The 26,227-nt window shown below is 36.1% G+C and overlaps 1 protein-coding gene across 2 annotated transcripts in view; it reads left to right on the forward strand.

Annotated features, from left to right (window-relative positions):
- Positions 1 to 22,658, forward strand: part of CDH13 (cadherin 13) — a 1,329,441-nt gene extending 1,306,783 nt beyond the window's left edge. For both annotated transcript variants that reach the window (XM_007476128.3, XM_056823341.1), the window contains 2 exons: positions 3,904 to 4,122; positions 15,295 to 22,658. In XM_007476128.3, coding sequence (XP_007476190.1) covers positions 3,904 to 4,122; positions 15,295 to 15,302 — 227 coding nt within the window. In that variant the 3' untranslated portion in view covers positions 15,303 to 22,658. The remainder of the gene's footprint in view (positions 1 to 3,903; positions 4,123 to 15,294) is intronic.
- Positions 22,659 to 26,227: the final 3,569 nt, after the last annotated feature.

Genomic DNA, 26,227 nt, shown 5'->3' on the forward strand with positions numbered 1-26,227 from the left:
TGGAATCGCTAGATTAAAAAATGTGAGAAGGGGAGCAAATATGTAATAATATTAGGGAAATGGGAATTTATAATCGGAGAGTCCTGACTTCATATCGTGCCTTGGACATTAAGTCATGCTACCTTGGATAAGTCATTTAGTCTCTACTAGTCTCTGTGTCTTCATTTATAAAATGAGAATAATAATAAAGGTAGGGCTTATTTCACAGAATTATTGTAATAACCAAATTAAATAATGGTATAAAAAGTATTTTGCAAAATTTAAAATACTATACAATATATATACACACACATTATACATGTAATGATTCATTTATTTTTGTTTACTACACATATTGTTCATACAGTAATAAATATTTAACAATTAGCTTTAAAAAATCTAGACATGATGCACTTTAAGTTGAATCTGTATTATTAAAATTTTCTCCCTCACTTTTTAAAGTCGAGGCGATGAGCAAGAAAATAAATCAAACTCTGATTTGTAAGGTTTGCCAAGTTACCAGGTGTAAATGCTTAAAGTGAAAATTTAATTATCATCTTTCATGTGCCAGAGCTGGTTCCAGAGCTTCCTGAAATTCATGTATAAAATATGCATACATGTCAGAGATACCATAATGTATACTGTATTATAATGATTTTTTAGATCACTTCTAAGGCTAAATTCTATGATAGTGATCCTATGATAAAAAGGAATAAAAATGAAAGAAAAGATTTCTAAAATCTATAACCAGAAGGATTCTGTCTGAGACAAATAATCACAAACCTGATGAGTCATATACCATTTTTCCCCCAGTGTGAATAACTGTGAAGGTTTGACTGGTAAGAAGATTCCTAATGAATGGATTGCAATGCACTGAGAGCAGATTAAAACAAACAAGCATCTATTACAAATAGTAATAATATGGAAAAAGGTGAATGAACAATGATACATGTAAAATCCAGTGGAATTGCTCCTTAACTCCAGAAAGGGAGAAGAGGGGAGGGGAGGGAGAGAACATGAATAATATAACCATGGAAAAATATTCTAAATTAATTGATTAAATACATTAAAAAAATAACCTATACCCCAAGTACTTCATATTGCCAGTTCATAGATGGAGTTGATGTCCAGAGAAAGAAAATAACATATCTAAAGAGAATTAGATATGAAACCATATGAAGAACTCAATTAAAAATTCACTACTCTTTATACAAAAACAAACAAAAAAGCACTTTGAATAAAAGACCCTATGCTTTGATATTGGGTTTTGATACTTAATTTTATCTTCTTCCTCTGTCAAAGTGAAGGGTATGAGCTTTATGTATTGCTATCTCTGTTTTGTATATTCTATTGAATAACACAGATTTGTATGCCATTCATGGATAAGTCTTCTCCTTGCCTTTCCATGGGTTGGTCAAAATGGCCCACTCAAACATAAGAGGCTTTTCCTTTATTTTCTTGCCATTATAAGGGCCTTCCAACAGTTTATCCATCCCTCTCACCATATGACAAGCCCATCTTCTTTTCCAATAGTGTATCCATTTCTTGCTCTACTTTGGTTGTTCTTCATAATGTCTTAGGTGTGGCAGGCTGATCACACCCAAAATATCCCTTGCAATTGTCCTTAGTGGCATTTATTCTTAATTTTCAGACCTCAATATAATAATAATCACTGGTATTTATGAAATACTTTAATGTTTACAAAATTCTTTAAATTTATTTTCTCATTTGATCATTACAATACTCCCTGTGTTATCTCCTCATTTTCCAGATGAGTAAGCTGAGGCTGAGAGAGGTTATGAGACTTGCCTTGAGTCACAGTGCTCTTAAATGTTTGAGGCAGGTTTTGAATTTACATCTTCTTCACTCCATGTCTAGTTGGCTAAGAATGTCATTAGACAGAAAGCTGAACCTGGAGTCAGAAAGACCTAAATTATTATTTTTATTTTTTAATTCAAAGATATTTTATTTTCCCAATTACACATAATAATAATCTTCAACATAGGTTTTCCAAAATTATGAGATCCAGTCTCCCTCCCTTCCCTCCTTCTATTTGGAGAGGGTAAGTAATTTGATCTAGGCTATGTATGTATTATCATGTAAAACAGACTTCTTTGGGGGAGGAAAGACCTATATTCAAAGGATACAACTTCTATTCACCTCAGTTATCTCCTTTGTAAAAGAGGGGAGAATAGTACCTTCCTACCTATGTTGTCATAAGGATCAAAAGAAATAATAATTGTCAAGTGATTAGTAAAGTGCCCGGCACATAGTAAGCACTATAAAATTGTTTGCTATCATTATTAATAATTGTTGGCATCATCATCATTATCCACTACACTACCTTGTTGACAAGTATTCCATCACTTTTATGAGACTAATAGACTATTGGTATTAGTTTGAGGAAAGTTTCAGATCATTAAAGGGGCTCTATAATTTTTTCTAGACAATCTAACCTATTTTCTTTTCCTGTTTAATTCTGGGCCCCAATCTGTATCCAATTTCAGTTTCTTCTACAGATATAAATGCTAATGAACAAGCCTTATAAGTTATTAATTTAATCAAACATTGTAGTCCACACAATCAATATCGTTCATCTGATATTTTATAAATTGTGTATATGGTTAAGCCAAATGATTTTGGATGGTTATAACTCTGGTCCAGAATTCTCTGCCATACTTCTGGTCTTGGGTCCACTGGAATGATGCTAACCACAGATGAGGGAACACCATCTATAAGGAATCCTTCACCTTTTTTTAAAATAAATTCAATCATTTTAAATTGAATTAAATATTTTAGATAATTGTTTTAGTTTAGAAGAACAAAACAAAATCTCTAAGTGATTTGCTCAGGAAATAAGATACACATTCTGGAAGCAATTGAATAGTAAAAATAAGGGACAACTTGTGGGATTTAGATAATAAGGGCTCAGGATTTTTAGAGAGGATGAAGAAGGGGAAAAAGTCAGTGTGGTACAGAGCCATATAAAAAAGATAGCTCAGACTCAGTACCTGAGTTCAGTCCCACCTCATATTTCGTAGTTTTTCAGTTATGGGTAAGTAACAAATGATCTGACCCTCAGTTTCTACATCTATAAGATGAAGGTAGCAATATGATCAGCATAATTGGCAAAATTTGAATTATTGTAGAAATTTGTTGCTATCATTTTTTTCCTGGTTGTCCTCCTCCCCATCTCATTCTTATCTTTTTTTATGGATTTCAGATAATAATCACTCTGGAACAAGTTACTGTATTCCTTTTATTATTTTACATTCAACATTGCTCAGTGTATTACACATGAAAATGAAATAATTGATTTTTTGTAACCAAATACAAATATTACAATGTAAGTTCATCTTCTGCAGATTAATTGATCATGTTTTCAGGCCAGCTTCAGGTGTAGATTGTTGTTTGTCTGGAATTAGGACTGACATATTCAGGGAAGATATTAAGAGGATGTGAACTGCACTGGATCTGGAAGTATGGGTAAAATTTGGATCATTAGAAGAAATGGAGAGAGTTCTAAGAGAGGAAGAATGACATAATCAATATGACTCAGAGGCAAGAAAACCCCTTGAATTAGTTATACTTTTCAATATCATTTTCAGTGACCATTTGGATTTCTTAAGCAAGTTCAATCCAAAGCAGAAATGAGGTCAACTTGAAAGAAATTCATAGTGTGAAGAAGCATGATTTAATAGTTTAAATTCAGTCCAAATTCATTCGACCATTCTTTATACTTATATCCCTTGTGCCTGGCACATATAAGAAGATTAATAAATATTCAGAAGCTTGAATTTAATCTGGTAATATTTCCTGACAAAAATAAGTTTGTTGTCTGTTGTGCAAGAAGTTGCTAAATCATGTTCTTCTCTTTGAGAAAAATCTATCACAGTCTCCTTATTCTTGTCTGTCTCTTTCTAGACACTCATGCCCAGGTAAGCCTTCTTCAGAACCTGAAGAAAGCCAACTACAACCTACCTGTCATGGTAACAGACTCGGGCACGCCACCTTTGTCAAACACCACAGAACTAAGAGTGCAAGTTTGTTCCTGTAAGAAATCTAAAATGGACTGCAGCTCAGCTGGGATCCCGCATATCAGAACCACCTTAGTTCTGCTTCTTTCATTCTTCAGCTTAGTATGTAAGTTGAACCTAAACCTCGGGAATTTTTATGAGTCTGTGGGAGTCACTTTTATGTATTTTTCTGAGGACATATATTATTGGTGAGATACTTCTGCAGAATCTATATACCCATGAACAAAGCTTAGTCTGGGGTTGGGAATCATACCCCAGTGGTTGACTGTAGAATATCATTTCCATGGTGCAAAAATCATTCATCAAAAACACTTAAAGTGAGGAAATGAATTAGGGGAGATGAGAACTTGGGCAGGGAAAAGATACAGAAGAGACGTTTTCAGGAGAAACAATAAAGATCAAAGAAGGGACATCATAAAGAGAATATGTGTGCATACAATATAAGAGAAGAAAAGACATGGGAGAAGATACATAGAGAAAACTTAGGAAAGCTGTGACAGAGAAGAAAAGACCAGGAAATAATGAAGACTTAGGAGAAATAGTACAAACATAAAAGTCATGTATGATAAGAGAAAAGAAAAATGAACCAACAGGCCTTGCTACTACTGTTTGTATGACCTCAGTTTATGAAGTCCCCTTTTCTCTCTAGGCATCAATTTTCTCATCCTTAAAAAAGAGGAGGTTGGACTATATGTACTCTAATCTTTCCACTGTTGCTCTATGATCCTGGGAGAAAAAACTGAAAAAAAAAGGAAGAAGGAAGCCAGTCAGGCAGGCAAAAACTTAGAATATGGAATGGAAGAGAAAAAGGTTGGGTGGGTATAATACATAATGGAAAAAAAATAGAGTCTACGATGAAAAGAAATCACAAGGCACACATTAAAGAAAAGTATATAAAGATTCTATAGTTGGGAATAGAAGTCTTGGGAGAATATGATAGAGATTTATTATGGGAGGAGTCTGTCAGTACTCAAGATGGAGCAGAGAATATCTAGTGAAGGACATAAATAGCTATGACAAAATTGTCTCTACATTTGAAAGCCTAGATAAAAGAATGGTAAAAACACAGTCCTAGGAGGTTATAAAAGTAAAATTATGTGTATATATTAATTGCTCTTACCTTATCCATTTCATAATCAAACCTTCCACCTGTACCTAAGTCCAGGTCACAGCTATAGTGGCAACAGGGTTGAGGATGCTCTAGAATCCTGGCTGGTAACTAAAAATCAACTGTTGCCTCTGGCTAAAGTCAGGAGCTTTAGAGAACAAAGGCTGGCTAGGTCAGTTTTTCTATGAACAGTACCAGGACTGAGGACATGTGCCCATGCATGTGCTCCTGTTACTTCCCTAGGAGTAAAGGGATGGGGGAATGATATTACCAGAATTTTGGGAGATTCTGTTACCAGATCTCAGTGTCCTGAAGGCTGCTCATTTACCAGCCTTCAGCCTTGTGGGTACCAGTTTCAAAGGGACTCAGAGTATCTCCACCACTCTAAATGTTGCAATTATTTGATTTATATCTAAAGTGAACTAAATTGACCATGAAGACATTTGAGAACACTGGAGTGTCTGTTGTTGTTCTAGTTTTGTTTTGTTTTATTTTGTTTTGTTTTGTTTTGTTTTGTTTTGTTTTTTAATCTAATAGTTTTCATTCCATAAACACAGTCTGTCTTCCCTCTAAACTGTCTGAATACTGATTGTAATTTTTATTTAAATTCACCCTGGGTCTTGCACTGGAAAATGCTTTTAGTTCAAGCAGTAGAAGTGGTTTAAAAGTCCTTATTTGGGGTCAGAGTGACTCTGGACCCACAGACGTTTTCAGCCAGGTTACTAAAGGATTTGGGCGGTGGCAGTCAGAGCAGTGATTGTACAGGAAATGAAAAATGCAGTGGGTGGGAAGAAATTACCTGAATTCAATGATTCCTGACTGCAGTGGAATTAATTTGTCAAACTGAGTGTGAAGAGGCTCAGGTGTGGGGGAACAAAAATGTGCCCTGTGATGCAAACAGGCCTCAGCCTTATGCAACAAACTCAGTCATTTTCTTGGTCCTTTCTATGGAAAGGAGTGCTATCCCTCCCCTCCTCCAATACCTTGCCCATTTTGTTTTCTTTTAACATTTTACAAATGCAGCATTGGGAACAGGAGAACTCCAAACCAGGGAGAAAACCAATTTGGAGTTTAAAGGTAAATTGGCATTTTCAAAAACTAACAGAGCAAAGCACACTGGCGTTTGCTGCATCACAACAGGTGGCACTTAAGATATGTAAGAACTGACAAGATGGCATGCAATAAATGGAAGGCTTAGGCTGTTAGAGTTTCACTATTGCTTTAGATTTTGATTATCAGGCAATCAAAATTCATTCAGCAAGTAGTTATTAAGCACCTACTATGATGCAAAGAGTACCATATTTCACAAATAGAGAGGTGAGGTTATTTTTTGGAGGGAAGGGAGGTGTATAGAAGGTTTGTTTAATTATGCAAAGGTAAATCATGATGATGGCAACAATAGTAATGGAATGATAACATAAAATAGTAATTGCCTCCACTGAACATGGAACTTCCCAGGTGTTTCACTTCTCTTGCTCTTACGTCTCCACAAGACCTCCAATCTCCCATCTCCAACATCTGGATGTTTTTCAGGAAATCTGTACTGAATGTCTGATACATGTCTTAAACTTAACAAATCTAGACCCAAACTCATTATTTTTACTCCCTAAAAGTGATCATCTTTCCAATATTTTTATTACTTTTGAGGGTACAGTCATCCTTCCAGTCCCCCAGACTCACAATCTATATGATATTCTCACATTCTTACTATCTCTCATCCCCAATATCCAATCAAGGCTTGTCAAATTCACCTTTTAACATCTCTTGTATAAACGCCCTTCTTTCCTCCACACTGGTGCTGGCTCCCCTCCTCTAATACCTGAATGACTACAATAGGGTGCTTCTTGATCTACCTGCCACACATCTCTCTCCACTCCAGTCCATGCTCCATTCAACCACCAGAGCATTTTTCCTAAAGCATAGATTGATTGGGTCAACAAAATATGTTACCCCCATACTCAATACACTCTAATAATTTCTCTATCACCTCCAAAATAAAATTCAAAATCCTCTTCTTAGCATTCAAAGACCTTCATTTTAAAAAGCCCTGCCCTTATTCCACCTTTTTAATCTTCTAACACCTTATATCGCATCCCCTCCCGTTTCCTACTCTACATCCTGGCTTCCTTCAAGTATTTACTAAAACACACTCTCTACAGAAAATCTTACCCAAAGCCTCTTAATTATGACATCTTCCTTCTGTTTCTTATTTGAGATTCATCCTGAATATAGCATGTTTATATATATTTGTTTGTTATCTCTTCCATTAGACTGAGGGCAAGAATTTTTTCAAACCTCTTTTTTGTATCCCCAGCACTTAGCACAGTGATGAAGATCTAGGAGATGCTTAATAAATGCTACCTGATTAGTTGTTCTCTGGATCCCAGGGATCTCCTTCCATTTTTCCCAGCCCAGAGTTGCCATGAATATACTTTGTAGCCTTGGGAATACTTGAAAACCATGAGTAATATTGAATGAACTATACAATATGAACTATACAAAATGAACTATACAATTGAAGTGAATGAACTATACAATAAAAATACAATTTAGTTTGTTTTTTTTCCCCCTTGTGGTCAATTGAGAGAAAGCTCAAGAAAAGGGAGAAAAAGAAAGAAAAATGAAACAAGAGAATGAGTAAAGGAAGATGGTAGTTGGGGATAGAGGAAGCTCAGTAGGCTGTAAGTTTATTTATGCCCCATAGTTATAGTCACCAGAACTTTAGGCAGAGATAACTTATTTTTAATTTGTTTTTCTTCCATGTTCTGAAAAGTTCTTTTGTTCTTCAGAAAAAGAGAATAGACCTTCTATACCGGGAAATGACTTTTCTGCTTTTTTCCCCTCAAATTTCAAGTTTAGTTTTGAAAAATAAAAATTTCCCACCAAATTCTACAGATTTTCCCCCTTATAAAAAGAATAACTTAAATTTGAAATTGTTTTAGAACTTTAGGTGCTTTTTAAATTACTGATTCTGCCTGGAGGGAATTTTCCTTGATGTGAAAAATTGCTGAATTACTTTGGCTTTGTTCTTTAAGAGATTTAAGCTGGCTGTCTTATGCTACATGAAATGTCTTATACCATATGAAAGCTAAACTTGGGAATCCAGCATTTATTTCATTATTCTGATCACCCTAACATCTTTCAGAAAAGAAGGAAGAAAAATAAATTTCAGTGTTTTGGCCCAATTGATCCTCCTTGTGGGAATAATATAAATTTGAGGTGGGAAGTATGAAGGGCACTCTACAAGAATGAGTAGCCTGCCTGAACTTTCAACAGATTCTGATGAATACTGACTGAATGAATTTTGTGAAATATTCTTTATAATCTCATATTTGGGATGTCATTAGAAGATTCTTAATGAGAATAAATTATCAAAGAGAATTATCCTTAAAAATAGACTATAAAATGAATTGCTCTACATTTCATAAATTGAGAGTAGGGAAAGAGACCATTTTGTGATAGGTTTTTTTTAAAAGAGTAATAGTGTTTGAAATGTCCCAAATAAGCAGTATCCAGACCCTATTTCTTTAAGTAGTTTTAGGATGAACAAGCTGTTTGATCATTCATTGCTCAGGCAAAAAAAATAGTTGATTGAACTATTGTTTAAATCATTTGTCATATATTCAGTAAGTAGATCTACAATTGTCTCTTCTGATGTATTTGATAAATAAGTAGTTATGCCTCTCTTAATGTACCCCAATATCAAATAAGGTTTTTAAGATATGAAACCACATGGCTGACGTATGTTGAGCTTGTAGTACAATAACATCCACATTGTTGTCTGAACAGCTGGCATCTAAATATATCTCCCCCATACTATACTTGAGAAGTTGCTTTTGATTTTGTTTTACCTGTGCATTTTATCTTATTAGCTTCAGACCAATACTCCAGCCTGTCAAGATCCTTTTGAATCCTTACTCTATTAGTTAGTGTGTTAGCCTTTCTTGCCATGTCTCTGGCATCTATAAATTAGATAAGATTGTAATCTCTACTTCCATCCAGGCCATTTGTAAATATATTAAACATGACAAGGTCAAGTACAGATTCCTGGGAGAGTCCTTTGGAAAATTCCTGTCATATTGCCATGGAACCATTACCAACTATCCTTTGAATCCAACTATCCAACCATCTATTTCTAGAAGAATTTAGCCTGTATCTCTATTATCTCCCCAAGATTTGAATGTGATATTATATAAATATCTTTGCTAAAAATCAAGGTAAATCAAATCCTCAGTCTTTCCCTCATCTATCAGTTTATTAATCTGATTCAGAAATGGAATGGTCTTAGTCTGGTATGACTTACAATTGGTTAAATTATTCTAGCTCCTTCTTCTAGATGTCCAACAACTATTCTATACTGATCAAGAATTTTTCTAGGAATTGAAGTCAATGTCATTGCCCTATAGTGTGCAGACTGTTTATAAATCTATAGTGTCTATAATGGTTGTAGTGCTTATTTTATCTGTTGTAACTCAGGCTTAGGCAATGATGAAATCTCAGATTCTGGCCATAATCTGTAATAAATTTTGCTCTTAACCGAATTAGTCCCCAAAAAAGACACAAAAAGGTTTGCATAAAATATGGCATTCATACCTCTATCTGTGAGCATTAAGATAGATCAGTAATCTTAATTAAATGCTACATGAATGTTCTTCACATATTCAGAATATATATGCATTTGTTAGTATATCATCGGTCTTATATATGTATATGTATATAAATAGTATGACATTAGAATTAACTGTTGATATGCTTTAAATGTAGTCTGTCAGTAGATCATTTGCTAACTGTATTTATACTGCTTCAAATTCTTAGCTTTTTTTTTTTAAGTGTCTCTTTGGATGACTATTTTCTATTAAATGATGAAAAGAATGAGAAAAACTTAAATAATTCAGACAAATTTTCTTGTTCTTATTTATCTCCATGGGACTACTTAAGATTATTTAATTGTATATAGATTCAATAGCAAAAAATATTGTCCATAAAGGTATGGAAAGAAATCAGAGGGGAAGACCTACTCATCCTTGGTGCTTAACTAATTCTTTGGCAAAGTAGACATGGTTGTCAGCTGAACTGTGGAATGCCCACTGTAACTGCTTTTTTAAACATATACAAAGAGAGAGACAAAGAGACAGATAAAGAGAGACAGAGAAAGAGAAACAGATAGATAGATAGATAGATAGATAGATAGATAGATAGATAGATAGATAGATAAGATAGATTCAATAAATGAGTAATTCTTTTCTCTCTTTCTCCTTGTTTCTTCTTCCCTTAATGGAGAAGTGGTGTGGAGCAGGACAGGGTTTCTAATATATATGAATGTCTTGAAAAAGCAAATACCTTCATTGTCCATATCCATAATTCTGTGTCTGCCCATTACCTCTTTGTCAGGAAGTGAGCACCAGTGATTCTCTGGGATGGTAGTTCTTCATTCTTTCAAAGTTGGTCATCTTGACAATGTTATTGTTGATATATAAATTGCTGTCCATTTCGTGCTCACTTCATTCTGCTTTAGTTCATACAAGCCCTTACTAGTCTCTCTGTTTTTGTAGTAGTCATGAACTACATGTAGAATCATAGACTCTTTTGAAAGTGAAAACTAAGAAGGATCTTGGGAGTCGCCTAATCTGGCTCCCTCTCATTACATAGAGATGAAAACTGAGATCAGAAAGTAAAAGTGACTTAACTCAAGGTTATACTAAAGTAGAATAATGGCAAAATCTATAACCCAGGTCAGGTCTCCAGACTCCCAATTTAGTGTTCTCCTTGCCCATTTTGGGTTTTATGTTTGTTTGTTTTATTTGACCAAGCCTGTGATTTTATTGATATAGGGAACCTTCCAGAGGAAACAACCTCTGTCAATGCAGATCTGCAAAATTTCTTTAATTTAGAGCAGCCTGAGGGCTTTAATTTAGTAGCCTGGGGGCACTAAGTTCTTGAGTGGCTTATGTGAAATCAGAGAGTCAGTGTCAGAGGCAGTGCTTGAGCACAGATCTTCCTGATGTTGAGGCAAACTTTCTGTTCATTTGTTTATTGTATTACTTGGATATTATTCATTTTGATGCCACCATATTTTCTCCATAGTCTCACTGAAAAAAAAAAGTTCCGAAAACCATACTCGTAAGAAAGAACAACCTTAGGTTTTCTCAAGTCTTTGAGGATCACATGACCCTCAAAAACCTCACACTTTTAATGATGCCTGAGAAATATCTCTGATGTTTTGATAATTTTGCCAACATATCCTGAAGTATTACTTATGTTGACATAAGGGCCAAAATGTTGATTTTTTTTTAGGAGTTTAAAGAGTTTGCTGGAGCAGTAGATGTTACAGTACATTAATTTCAGCCATGCATCCCTGCTCTAGTTGCCAGTCTCACACATTTATTATCTGTTTATACAAAACTGAAAATGAAGAATTTGTTTGCATGCACCATAATAAAATACGTGTGGCAAAATCCAGCTTTAATTTTCCTCTTCTGCTCTGTGGAGTTAGGACCACATTTGGAAAGCTTTCTTTCTATCAAATTCTCAAATAAAATGAACACAAAATAAAATTGGATTGAAGGTATTAAAAGTCACAAAACCTAAATTTTACACTAAAGGGTGTCCCAAAAGTCTTAGTGCAGTTTTAAACTGTTAAATTGTTATTCACAGAGCACTAGACTTGGAGTCAGGAAAACTTTATTTTGAATTCCATGTATTATGTTTGCTGACTGTGCTCTGGTAGGCAAGTTGCCTAACCTGTCAGAATCTCCAGTTTCTCATAAACTAAGGAAAAGGGCCTACTTGAGACTCAAATGAGACAGTTCATATAAAGTATACTGCAAACCTTAAAACAATGTCTAAATGGGAAGTGTGGTTATTATTATTGCCATGAACAACTTGCCTGACCTTGAAAAAAGTCATTTAGCATCAATGGGCCTTAGTTTTGTCATCTATAAAATTGGAGCATTGCCTAGGTTCACTAAGAAGTAATGCAGAATTAACCTCATTTCCATTTTTTGGTAAGATGATACACAAGTATTCAAGGTATCTACATTATATATTTTGAAATGTTTGTCAAAGTCTCTTGTAATAGTATTGTGGAAAATATGATGGAATATGATAACACAAATTAAGTGGATTTATAACTGTTAGAACAACCTCCCACGAAAGCTTAGATTTTATTGGCTCATGTTACACTTGAGAAATGACTCAAAAAGAAAACTGATGGACTTTTTCTGAGAGCTATTCTGTTCAACATTTTTATTGATGACTTAGATGAAAGCATAAATGGCATGCATATCAAATTTGCCAGTGACAAAGAGTCAGGGAGGGATAGTTTTGATATTCAGAGAAACAACGGAGATCTAAGCAGCTTTTGAATGTTTAATTCTATTGGATGAAGAAAATCCATAAGGAAATCATTTTTAAAAAATGCAAAAATCTTATGCCTAGATTTAGATAAGCAGTGATACAAGCACAGGATATAGGTCATATGACTTAGCAGGAATTTATAAGATGAAAGTTTTGGAGTTTTAGTAGACCATATACAACCTGGAATCTGTTATAATATCATAGGGTCACAGAATTTTAGAATTGTAAAAGATATCAGAGGTGATATAGTCCACTCCACCCGGGGAAAAATAAGAAGTCAAATAAGTTATCATCTATCTTTTGCTTGAAAACCTTCCAAATAAGAGAGAACCCACTAATTCCCAATGCAGTCATTCCATTTTTGTGTCCTTTTATATTATTAGTTGGTTTTTCCTTACCTGAAGCTTAAATTTGCCTCTAAAATTCCACTGTTGCTTCCTAATTCTGTCCTCTAAGCAAGCAATACCTTATCTCACAGTGCTGTTGTGAAGGCCAAAGGAAATAATATTTGAAAGGCACTTTGCATAACACCTGGAAATTAATAGGTACTTTAGAAATTCTGTTGTTATAATAATTACTGTTAATATTCATATTGAGGAAGTTAGTTGGTATAGTAGGATACTCAACATAAATTCAGGAAGACCTTTTACTTAGACATTTACTTATTGTTTTATCCATGGCAAGTCACAACCTTTCAGTCTGTGAAAGAGAATTCTTTGCTCTTTTTTCTTTCTTGAGTTAACACTAACTTAAGTACCTCTACTTAGTACCTTAGTAGACTGAAGACTGTATTAACTCTCCTTTGTCTACTTTTAAATTGAATCAACCAAAGATTGAACAGCCTACTTAGTACTAGGTGAGATTTAGAAAATTCACATTCCTAGCTGTGAATCCTTTTGATGAGAATTTAACCTTCAAAAGGTGAGAAGTACAATCCCATACACTGGCCCCTTTATTTACAACTATTTACAAAATAGAGAAAAAACAATAAAGTAGAGAAATTTGAAGGGGATAGAGAAGTTATCTATCATATCAACCTAAATGTTTTGCCCCAGGTCTGTTTAATCCAGGCAGAGATTAATCAGCTCTCAACTAGGAAGGCTGGTGGTGAGTAACCATTCAGTCTCCTCCAAGATGGAAGCTAGTCTCTTAGGAAAGTAGGAAAGGAGTCAGCCTTTCACTTACCCTGTGATGTAGTCCAGGAGTCAGTCTAAATTGAAGCTGAGCTCCAAGTCCATGATACAAGTCCCAGTCTCCAGCAAAGCTCCCTCAAACACTTTCTATAGTCAGAGACTATATCCAGAAGATAATCTATTCAGATTATCTTCTCAAAGACAATTTGCTCTGAGGGAGTTCAGGGCTTGTTTTTATGATGACTTCTTGTCCTTTCCCCTTTTCATAAGGGCCAATCCCAGTTTCCAAATTTTCTAGCACTGCCTAAGGGGCAGTGTCTGTGGGATCTACCTAGTACTAAGTAGGCTGTTCAATCTTTTTTTTGATTCAATTTAAAAGTAGACAAAGGAGAGTTAATTCTGTCTTCAGTCACCTGAGGTACTAAGTGGGGGGTGGTACATAAGTTAATGTTAACTCAAGAAAGACAATAGAATAAAGAATTCTTTTTCACAATCTCCTTGTGTTCCTTTGGGAGACTAGTCTACCCAATGGATCATTTTAAATTACAATAGTTACATATAAGAGGGAAATGAAAGAGAGAGAGAAAGAGCAAACCAATGTTTGCTAGGTACATTGCCAATAAGCCAATTGGGGGGACAATCCCCTGTGGCAAACAAGTTTACATTCAAAAACACTTGTGTTCAATACTACCACCCGCAGTTCAATTAGTTATACTCCAAAATTCATGCTGGATCTCCTGATGCTATGGCGGTTTCTTCAGGCATCTTGATGGTGTCTTTCTTTGAACAATTAATTTTCATAATTCAAAAAATTATTGAAGCTCCTTTTCCTGAAAATTTTCTCAAATGAGTCTCAGTTTCATTATCTATAAAATAGAGATAATAATAACACCTATGAAATGGATTTGTTGTGAGAATCAAATGAAATATGTAACTTTTTGGTAAACTTTTAAATGTTATTGTTATTATGATTAATTAATTTTCAATACATTAACCCAAACTTCCCACCTCAGTTCATTTTTTTTATGTCTAACCCTGTTCATTATACATTTTTGAAGTTGATTTTTGGGAACCCAGGTATAAGATTTTACATCTATCTCATAAAATCCCATCTTTTTTCATTTTTATACCTAGCATTCTAGCAAATTGGCATCCTGTCTGTATTAGCCAGTGTCTTAATTTAGCTTATGTCCTCTCATCTTAGTATTAATTGTAACTTTGTTGAGAATATTATCCATTCCTTTTTGTGCCATTGCTAAAAGGGGTAAGTAGCACAGAACCAAGTCAACCTCCTTGGGACTCAACCTAGAGCCTTTCTTCCACTGTGACATCAAACCATTAAATACAACTGGCTATGCCCAGTCATTCAATGGCAGGACACAATGTTGTTATGGAAATTTGAGTACCAGGAGCTTCGATGGTAATGATAGCTGTGTGTCTGAAGTGAAGTCTTTATTAATAGCATTCCACAAAATGCCAATTATAGATACATTCTCCCTCTCTTGCTATGTATCCAGTGATATGCCTTTCTTGCTCTGTAAAAACACTGTTTACAAATGGGCATTACACTAGGACAGCCTCGTTTTGTTAATGAATATATTATGTTTGATGAGGAATGTATTTATTGTGAAACTAAACTATGATCTCCTTGGCTTAACTCTGCATATTCTCCCTCGTCTAGGGCTGTAAGAAATCCTGACATTTGAAGCTCTACTCCCAAGTTGCCATAGCAACGGGAAAAAAAGAAAAAGAAAAAAAATCGATCTGAAGACTGACGTTTACGGTCACTGTACTTCTCAACTAGGCCTCGATTGCTCCAGATTTCAGTTTTGTCTGCTACTTCACTTAATTTCTCAAACTCTGCTCCAGTGTCTGACAGCTCCTGCCTTCCTTTGTAATCGATGGAATCCTCTTGCAAGTCCTGATGGCCACGCAGTTACCCCGAGCGCCGAACGGTCATGATCATGGCATCTCACTTGACCTGGGAATGGAAGAAAAAAAATATTCAAGGATGACTACTTGTTTTTGATATCTGTTGACATGTTGCTATTCAGCTGTTCAAAATGCTTTGTCTGTGGGTTGGTATTTGTATATGTATGAGTATACGTATGTATATATATATACACACACACACTGTATTTATATAGAGAGGCTATACACCATAGGTTAGTTTTGCTATGTTGTTCATGCTGGCAGATCAAATGATAGAGGGCCAGAGTAGCCCAGCCATTGAGGACGAGCTCTGAGCTAAAGCAGCTGCCAGCACCTGAGGGTGCTCAACTTCTAGATACCCACTAAAGCCCTGAGGTGCTCCATACTTGTCGCTGGGACTCCAAGACCCAGTGGCTGCAGAGCTGGCTTATCTACCCTGATGTTTCTCCTCCAGCATGGGCCTTAGCCCCAAAGACAAACGTTCTCTAGTGCCTGGTAAGAAATGAGCAGGCAGGTCTGTCCAAAGGGAGTCTGCAGCGGAATCAGGCAGGGAAGTCCTTCTCCTAAGTCTCAGGGGGTTCTAGAACTCTCCAGACCAATTTCCATCAGTATGATAGTCCATGATTCTGGGGAAGTTATCAGGAACGGAGTAGGGGAAATAACAATCCTGTACCAAGCAAAGGGCTGACACTGCTCTACATGGGCACCAACCCCGCGTGTCCATGCGCCTTGAATATCTGGGTGTCACTGGAGCTTTCAGAGACATGGGTCATCCAAGAGATGCTACTGTTTCTCCTTGGTATGTGATAAATCCACCATGGCTAGGTGGGGAGGTAATGGGCATATTGAGGAATACAAGCAGCACTGTATTTTATAAATCTAGAAACACATATACATATATACATGCACACAAGTTTGTTTTAACTATACAAATACATATACATATACAATACAAGAAGTCTTGTAAGTAACTTTTTTTTTCCTTCTGGTGAATCAACCACCATGATTTGCAAACCTGATAGAAAAGGGTGTTCATCATGTATGAAGAGGAATTGATTTTCATTAAGTGAGCATGTAAAGGTTACGAGGAAGCTACTGCTTGCCCTGAAACCTCCATCTTGTGAATAAAAACTGTACATGAACCATCAAAGCTCACACCAAATTTTTATATAAAAACAAAAGTAGTGACAGATTGTAGCTTTTCCTAGAGCTTGCCAGTAACTAGGTAAGGAAAGTGTCTTAGCATATTTTACTGCAGTTGCTTACTAAAGGGTTTAACCACAGAAAACAGAACAAAAAAAAATGCTTTCTTATGCAATAGGTGTTGGCATCTGCATCCTTTAGTCAGAATTTTCTAGTGATTAGGGGTCACATATTGTCTTTCTTGCTGTGAAGTTATAAAACTAGTGCTCCATACACTGTATTTGTTTCAATAGTAAATCTTTTGGACGCATACATAATACAAAGCGTTTTTTTTTTCCTCCATTAAATAAATGGGTATTGGTGGTTAACACTACTGAACAACAGCTTTTCTCTATTTTCTGGCATCGTATATACACTTTCACAGATCCTTTGTCTCTTTGGTGGCACAACGTATCATTGATGCGAGGCTTTGGCTTGTCACAAATATTCCTTTACTGGAGCCCTCAGAATAATCGGTGCTTCGACATGAGGCGTACGGACGAAGCAACGGTTAGGTCTGGAAAGTCATACACTCACAGCACGGTCCCTCAACAAGTTTTGACTCTCTTAAAACCACTTTGGATTATCTCCCACTTAGATAAGAAGAGAGAGGACAGAATCAAATGGAATGTGATGTCCCTTCTGGTAGACTGCCTTGAGTACCTGCCCAAAGCCCCGGGAAGCATGACAATCTTTCTTAAATAGTGGCTGTCATTTCATGTGAATTACAACATGATCCTGTGCTTGGAGGAAAGAGATGGCCCTCTATTCTTCCAGCTCAGAACCCTGCCAATTGCTTAGCAATGGTTTGTTTTGTTTTGTTTTTCCTCCTGTATTCACAGACTCACTAAGCTGATGTAATTTTGTACTGGAAGGCTCCTGGAGATCAAGGAAAAGAATTTCCCACTGCACATGCCCATGGACCCAAAGAAGCTTTTCTGAGTTGGGTTTGCCACAGTCTGACTTCCAGTATTTAATGAGAGCCTGATGCTGGCCATATTTAAAAATAACCCACTTCAGACACACCTCTGATCCCTTCCCTTACACAAAATTAGTAGGTTTAGAAATAAGGAGGATGAGGTTTAGAGATACACAGATAGAACTTGAACCCAGGTTTCTCACTCAAAAATTATTCTGTTGCACCATACACATTACAACTCCCTCAAATCTAAGTAAATTGGCACCATAGACTGCAGTGGTCTATCTGAACGGGGGAAGTCATGGCAAACTCTTCTATTTTACCATCTGGATAGTTGTTATTTGCTTTTAAGTTTATGGGTTTCTTAGGAACTTCTCAGAAAATGTAACAGCTTAGTTTAGTGGAAAACACATTACAAGGGATAAAATGAATCAGAATTTCTGTAATAATGAGAGAGGGCCAGAGGGACTGGGTCTTAGTGTTCCATCTCATTGAAGGGCCTCATGATTTAGGTCATTACCTTCCTACATAAACTTGCCACCTATTCCCTCCTAGATACCCACATATATCTACTTCTTACTAACAGCATATATATCTCCCTAAGATTTTACTCCTTTTATCCTTTAAAGGAAACTATGGCTAGAATAGTTAAATGAATGTCCTAAATTTCAAAAATTTCAAGCATTTTAAAGGATGTGTATATGATTCAGAGAACACTAAAAAGCAAGAGGAAGGTCAGTTAAAAACTGAGTCATCTTTTTATTTCAGGGTTATGTTGACAAAATTAACAGGAGACTCTAAGGTGCTTTGTACCTAAAATTGGTGAAATTTCCCCCCCTAAAAACCCAAATTAAAGAAAAAAGTGTGAAGTTTTACTTGAATTGCACTTTGTTAGTGTAAATTGGGAACTTAAACAAAGGTTAATTTTCTTCACCTCATGTTTAAAATAATCTTAGTGATAAAATGCAAAATTCAGTATTGTATAAATTCTATATTTTTCTCAGCATGACAATCCCTACCACTAACACAGCTTGCAGTCTCCACTCCCCTTGCTTCTGAAGGTGTATTTTTGTGAATATTTGAGAGCAGAAACATTAATCACCAAATGTTGACCTCTTTGGTATTGGGTTTCTGGTCCCTTAAACAATTTGATCCTCACTCTGAAAATACAAGAGGTCACCGAAATCCTCAAGTTGGAAAATCTTGCCAGAGATTGTATTCCCCTGACATGATCTTGAGAAACGTGGGACTACTTCCATATAATGGGTTATCATGATATAACCTAGATTATTAGATGTTTTCGGTCAGATATATATTTCATACAACACATAAAGAATTATTTGCATTTTGATAAACATACCAGTGCTCTTCTAAAGGATATCAAATTGTGCAGATGATTAAGGTTTTTTATCAGTCTCAAAATTCAAATACAAATATTCCACGTTATGTGTCTTCTAATTGTCCAATAAGGTTTATATTCAAAGAAAAAAATTTAGCTCAAAAGGATTCTAAAAGATCATATATACCAAGTCATTTCTTCTTCTTTTTTTTAGAATTTACAAAACGTTATCTTCTAGTCTTCATTTGACAATCTTCAATAATGGGAGAAATCACTGCCTTCTGGGGCAACCCATTCTGCTTTTTAACAACTCAATACACCATCCAAACTAATCTCTGAAACAATTACTCCTGCCTTTTAGTTCCATCCACTGGGGGAAGGCAAAATGACTGACTATAGTCCCTTTTCAGCTTTAGAGACCTTCAGACACTTAAAGATAGGTCTCATATGCCATACTTCCCACTAGAAATTCTCTCTTCTACAAAATAAATATTACTATCTATATCTGTATATACTCTGAGTTGTCAATTTCCCTTCTAAAAATGAGGAATCGCAGAATGGAAAACAATATTACAGATTTGGTCTAATTTGGGTCAAGTACAATGGGAGCATCACTTCCCTTGTTCAGGAAACTATGTGTCTATTTATGTATCCAAAGAAGGCATTTGCTCTTTGGCTCCTGCATTCTATGCTCCATTTATATTGAATTGGTAACTTCCAGATGAAAGCTACTTTGAAAGCTTCCAGATCTTTTTTTCACATGAGCTGGTACCTACAAATCCTGTACTTGGTTGTTGATTTTTAAAAATCTATGTGTAGGTCTTCACAGTTATCTCTAATACATTTCATCTCTTTAGAATATACCCATTGTTCTAGCCCACAGAAACTATTTAGGTTCCTCATCCTGTCTTCCAGTGTGTCAGCTATCCCTTCAAGCTTCACGCTACCTGCAATTTGATAAGAATATCCATCTATACTTAGTGGAATGATTCAAAGAAACATAAATTTTTGAGATCTTTAATATCAGTTCTCAAAAACATCATGTATACTCTAAGCTATCATTTAATAAAAATCTCTCACAAAAGACATGAAAAAATTGAAGTCTATTTCAGTAAAATAAAATCTGCGTGAATTTCAATTATAATAACTGAAAGGCACTAGAGAAGGCTGAATTCGATGCTGTGGCTTAGGTTGTGATATATATTCCTGTACCAACTGAATCTTAAGATGTGATGTATAATATACTGTCTCCCACCCCCATGCTCAAGAATGAGATGTGTTAGGGATCAAAATAAAGATCTAAACCTGTCTTAGAAGGCCCCAGAATGATATTCCATGATGGGAGAAGAGATTTAATTCTTTTCCCCTGAATCTAATCAGGACAGAGAAGCATTCTTGATAATTCACAATAGAAACACACTTTCAACCCTCAGATACTAAATGTAACTCCCTCAAATTTGATGAAATTAATCAGATTCACGTTGTGTCCATTTCACTGGTTGTCATTTAGACAAATCTCTAATTTAGGCACAATCTCCAGGCTTTGAATTTCCATTGTTGAAAATCCATAAATTTAACCTCATACTTCCATCATCATATGTTTTACATATGAACCTTAAAAAATAAATCAGTGAGCTTCTTTCCCTTTCAGGTATTCTTATCTTTCCATCTCACCAAATGTGCATGTGTGCTGCTGAGTCAACACATACAAGTTAATTAATAATAATTAATAATGTTGTTGTTGTTCCAGGTGGCTAACTTCTTTCTCTTCTAAGAGGCCTAGCCATAGGGAATGAGAAAGTCTCTGGGAAGGAATCAGTGAGCTCTTGTCCCAATAATAAAGCAGTATGAATGATGATCTTCTACTACATGACATTCCTATCAGACCACAACCAAAACCAAGCACAACTCCCCTCTCCCTCCCCCCCTTCTCTCTCTCTCTCTCTCTCTCTCTCTCTCTCTCTCTCTCTCTCTCTCTCTCTCTCTATCTCTCTCTCTCTCTCTCTCTCTCTCTTTCTCTCTCTCTGTCTCCCTCTCTCTCTCTCTCCCTCCCTCTTTCTCTGTCTCTCTCCCTCTCTCTCTCTCCCTCCCTCTTTCTCTGTCTCTCTCCCTCTCTCTCTCTCCCTCCCTCTTTCTCTGTCTCTGTCTCTGTCTCTGTCTCTGTCTCTGTCTCTGTCTCTCTCTCTCTCTCTCTCTCTCTCTGTCTCTCTCTCTATTTCTCTCTCTCTCTCTCTCTCTCTCCCTACCTCTCTCTCTCTCACACACACACACACATACACAGAAAGTCACACATACACACAAATTGATGAAATACTGACTGTTTTGGTCCATAGGTGCTATCGCCCAAACCTTACTGCCTGATGCTGTACATTTTCAATCTACCAGCATCATACTGAAAGCTTTATGACCCAAAAGCTAGTTTGGAGAGATGAATTCATGAGGATAAGAAATGGTGGCCTTGAAGCTTCCTCAACAACTAGAGTACCAGATGACTGAGCTTATTTTTTTCATGTTTAACTAGTGAGAAGAACAACCCCTGAAAGGTATTGAGCATAGTCTACTCAATGAGTTTGAGAATGATTTTTAATTAATATAATTATATGTGGCATGAGGAATGTATTTCATTTAATGAACAATGCCTAAATGATACAAGCAAGAATAGAAGAGGGAAGTGCCCCTCTCCTATTGACCTTAAACACTTCAGTATTGGAGGTACCCCCAACAATTTGTTAATCCCTCGTATTATTGTCCCAATCTCCTAGGCTAACTCCTATGGTTTCTATATTCATTGTTATTCAGTCACTAAATTATTTCTTTAATAAGTCATTAGAGTCAGTGTAAGGCAAGTACAACACCATTACTGTATGAAATTGGTACCATTATTGCCATTCCAATTGCTTAGCTAATAATTGCCTAGCTTATAAATGATAAATATTTGGGAGAAGATCTTAGCCACCAGTTGAGGGTTGGTCTCTCTGGGGAGCACAGAGTAGTCACAGACATAGAAAGAAATGATAGGAAAGATTGCATGGGTCAGGATTCATAAGCAATTATAATTCCATGAATTAACATAAGATGACTGTCGCCCCACTGAACCAGAGATGGGAATTATATCCTTGTCTAAAGTAGCCACCGAAACATGAACAATTCATCTTTGGAGTGTTTGGCTTTTTCCATAACTACCTTATTCTCTGTGGACTTAGGCATGTGAATGTTGGAAACTTGGCCACCTTGGGAGTCATTTTGTTCAATGTTTCCAAACCTCACTTGATTAGCACCGATAAATCAGGATATGATGGCTCTTAAGGAAATATTGTTATAGTTTTGTGTGGGAAAATGGCTTGTAAAAGGGTTTTAAGCATGACCTACAAGCTCTGTTCTCCCTCTGCTTTTACTTGGGGAAAATGTTTTCTATTTTGGAGACTAATGACAAATCTAAATTTGCAACATAAATTGCTTTATTGTAAAATAATATGTGCTATACTGTGTGTGTGTGCTTGTGTTTATTGGAATTTGGATTATTAAGGAAAATAAGTGAGAGAGAACCTGTGTTAGTGAAAGAAACCAAAACAGGCTGTGGGAGTCAGGATCAACATTTCCATGGAATGTGAGTATCCCTGATCACTTATTTCCTTTTCCTCCCCTCAACAATAAATTCTTCTCTTATCAAAAATGTTCATATTTGTAAAAATTTCCTTTTCATAAATGCTCAAAACAGAGAAAAGTTTGTTGTCTTAAAATATATAATTCTGATGCTGATGCAGCTCCTTTGGGCCCTAGTTGCTGAATTGCTCACAGCTTCTGAGGTGTAAATAAACATCTTGATTTATGATGTAGTTGCAAATAAACTTGTGATTTATTTGTGAAGTACTCCAGTAAAGGCCACCTGAGGTTTACTTGTATGCTCTGTCTTGGGCCTTTCTCAGTCAGTATTCCCTTAGCACAAGAAAACAAGGGCTTGATGCTATCTGCCTGCCTCCCCACCTGTCATTAGTCTGGTATTCTCAAAGGCAAAAATAATAATAATAATAATAAATCTTGGCTTCTAATCAACTAACGATGTCTCATGTAACCACTGGAAACTTTCTAACGAGAGTCAAAAGAATTTCAAAAACTCCTGATTGAGCAAAAGTGATGTCAAAAGGAGAGAAATCACATAGACTTTAAAAGAAGTTAAAATGAGTAGTACTTTGAGATGTGTCCAATTCTGTGATCTCCTGGTATGGAAACCTCCACCATGGACAGAGATCAATCATTTGTCTGGAGGGTAAAATCTGCAGGATTCAGAGTTTAAGAGGTTGGCCTATTGTCATACAGTTATATCAGTCATAGATAGGACTTGAGCACAAATGCTCCCAATTCCAAAGCCAGTTCTCAGTACAGTATACAATACTATCTCTTGATCTGCTATTTAACAACAAATAACTGAATAACTGGCAAATATACAAACCCTCCAACAAAAGGAGAGAACAATTGACTCTGAAATTCATTCATTCATTGCTACAGGCCTGGAGGTTTTACTCCCTCACCAATTCTACTGGATAATTGAATTGGCTGAGTATTAATATAGCCATTCTTCTCAGTGGGATATCTGGGACATGGGATTCTCATTTCCTGACTCAGAAAGATCGGTCCCCATGCTCCTCAGTAGGAACAAGAAAAATGACATATAAATAAAGCTCCTTTATTTTTTTAGGCCCCCCCATATCCATTCTTTTATAATTTAACTATTCTCCCCCTTTTCCTTTTCCTTTACTATATCCTCTCCCCAGAAATCAATTGTTATCCTTCTTGGCCCAGTGCTCCCATGGCGCCAATTGGATGCTCAAGGATTAACAGTGTCATGACCCTGCTAACACTTATTCATTGAAGTTAAGGTGTTTTATAATCAGGAATCATTTCCCATCTCTGTATTTCCCCAAGGCCAGCACTAGGTAATTTGACCAATTTATTCAAGACAATGCAATGTGCCTACAGGAATTATCAAAGGCCCCTCTCCCTTTTCCAGGCAACTCAGGAATAATCATATTATCCATATTAAACAATAATATTGTAAACACAGTGAGATGCCTGCTTTGGATCACTAAAACCATACAGTGAGAAAAGTAAGGTGTGTTTACATGGAAGCAACTCAACAAGTAAGAAATTATTGGGTTTTGGTTTTTGTTATTTTCTATTCTTTAAAGAAGGAGTTCACTATGCCCTAGTCCCTATACTGTGTTCTGGTGATGTAAGGATACGGGTGTAGCAGTCACTTACCTCTAGGAGTACACCTGCCACCCATGGAATCACATATGGAAAAAGACGTAAAATACATACAAGATGAACACAAAGTGGAGGATGTACAAATGCTTGGAGGGATCAGAAGAGGTCTCATTTAGGAGTGATCTGAACTGGGGAAATTAGGATTTCAATTACTAATTAATTTATAAAATTATGAAATGGGGTACAAGCCATCTGGGTTCTTTGGGTACTTGTAGGGATAGACCACAATGGCAGCAGGAGTAATGCTTTGATCACACTTTAATTAGGGACCTTCTGTTAAGGGTTAAACAGCATAGAAAACCCAGAGAAAAATGGCCTAAAAAAGGGACTGATACAAAAGTAGGCAACATGGGGAGAAAGGATGGAAAACATGGTGGTAGAGGGAGGCAGCAGCTTGAGAAGGAATAGGGGGAAGAGAGGAAGCACAAAGAGAAACTCATGCAAACATGGCTTGGAGTTGGAACACTCAGTAGCAGAGACATGATGGAGATGGAGGAGGGCTGCCATGAGGTGGAGGGAGTTTGGGATCTCATTTTATAGGGATTTGATGGGGGAATACGAGTATTATCTATGCCACCTTGGAATTAGTTTAGTAACAATTACAAATAACCTCACATTTATCAATAATACTTTAATGTTGATTCATTACCAAACCCACTTCATCTCAAAGTTACCAATAACATTCTGTGTTCTAGTCTTTCTGTGGATAACTGGAACTAGTCTGAGATTTACATATCAAAGGACCAAAAGGCACTAACATCTATGCTTCCTAAGATTTAGTACATAGTCTTAGGATACGATTTTGAGCTAATATAGGATATAATTTGCAAATTATTCACTTTTGATGTTTAGGGGAGTCTGTAAGTGAGTTCTCTAAGGAGGAAATTCCTTCAATATCAAACTGAGGATTGGAAGAAATCTATGTAATGGTTGTATAGGTCCCCCAAGTTACTATGGTAATGTCTGAAAAAAATTGTTCCTGATCTCAAAGTGCTTTTATTTTAGAGCAAGTTCTTAATATATAGTCTATGAATTTATTTTTAAAAATATTGAGGGGGCAGCTGAATAGCTCAGTGGATTGAGAGCAAGGCCTAAAGATGGGAGATCCTGGGTTCAAATTTGACTTCAGACACTTCCCAGCTGTGTGACCCTGGGCAAGTCACTTAACCCCCATTGCCTAACAATTACCACTCTTCTGCCTTAGAGCCAATACACATTATTGAAGGTAAGGGTTTAAAAAATATTGAGATAACTGCATTACAATGATTTAAATTAATTAAATAAATACGAGGTATTTAGGTAGAACAACGGACATAGTGCTAGCCCTAGAATCAAGAAGTTGTGAATTTAAATTCCCCTTCAGAAATGTAGTAGTTGTGTGACCCTGGACAAGTTGCTTACCAAGTTGTTTGCGTAAGTTTTCTCATCTGTAAAGTAAGAATGATAGTAGCATTTATCTCCAAGGAGTGTTGTGAGGATAAAATGAAACCATATTTGTAAGGTGTTTGGCAAACCTTTAAATATCATTTCAAAGCTTAGTATTATTAGTGATTAGTTATTGTATGTTATTATTATTTCTGAGAATGGGGTTCATAGGCTTTGCTAGACTGCCAGAGGAGTTCATAGCATAAAAAATTTGACTGATTTTTTTCTGATTCTATTTAACATGTACACAGTTAAGTATATGTAAAGTACAGTGTAATAGATGCCATGGAAAGCTCTGGAAAACAATTCTGTGAAAAGCTTAGAAGGGGACAGTGTGCAGTTCCCAACCTGTAAATTTCCACAAGGCATGAAGGAGGTCATCTGAGAAGGAGTGTCTGTACCAAGAAAGAGGAAAGTGGAGCATCAACCTGCATAAGTAGCTTCACCTGGGTGGTGGAGGTGATAATGGTTGGAAATGAGCATCTTATTATCATGGAGGAAGAAGTAGATATAAACTACCAACCGCTCCAATGGGTGAAGGTAAGATTGGTT

The sequence above is a fragment of the Monodelphis domestica genome, chromosome 1, assembly GCF_027887165.1.
Source record: "Monodelphis domestica isolate mMonDom1 chromosome 1, mMonDom1.pri, whole genome shotgun sequence".
In the NCBI taxonomy this organism is placed as follows: Eukaryota; Metazoa; Chordata; class Mammalia; order Didelphimorphia; family Didelphidae; genus Monodelphis; species Monodelphis domestica.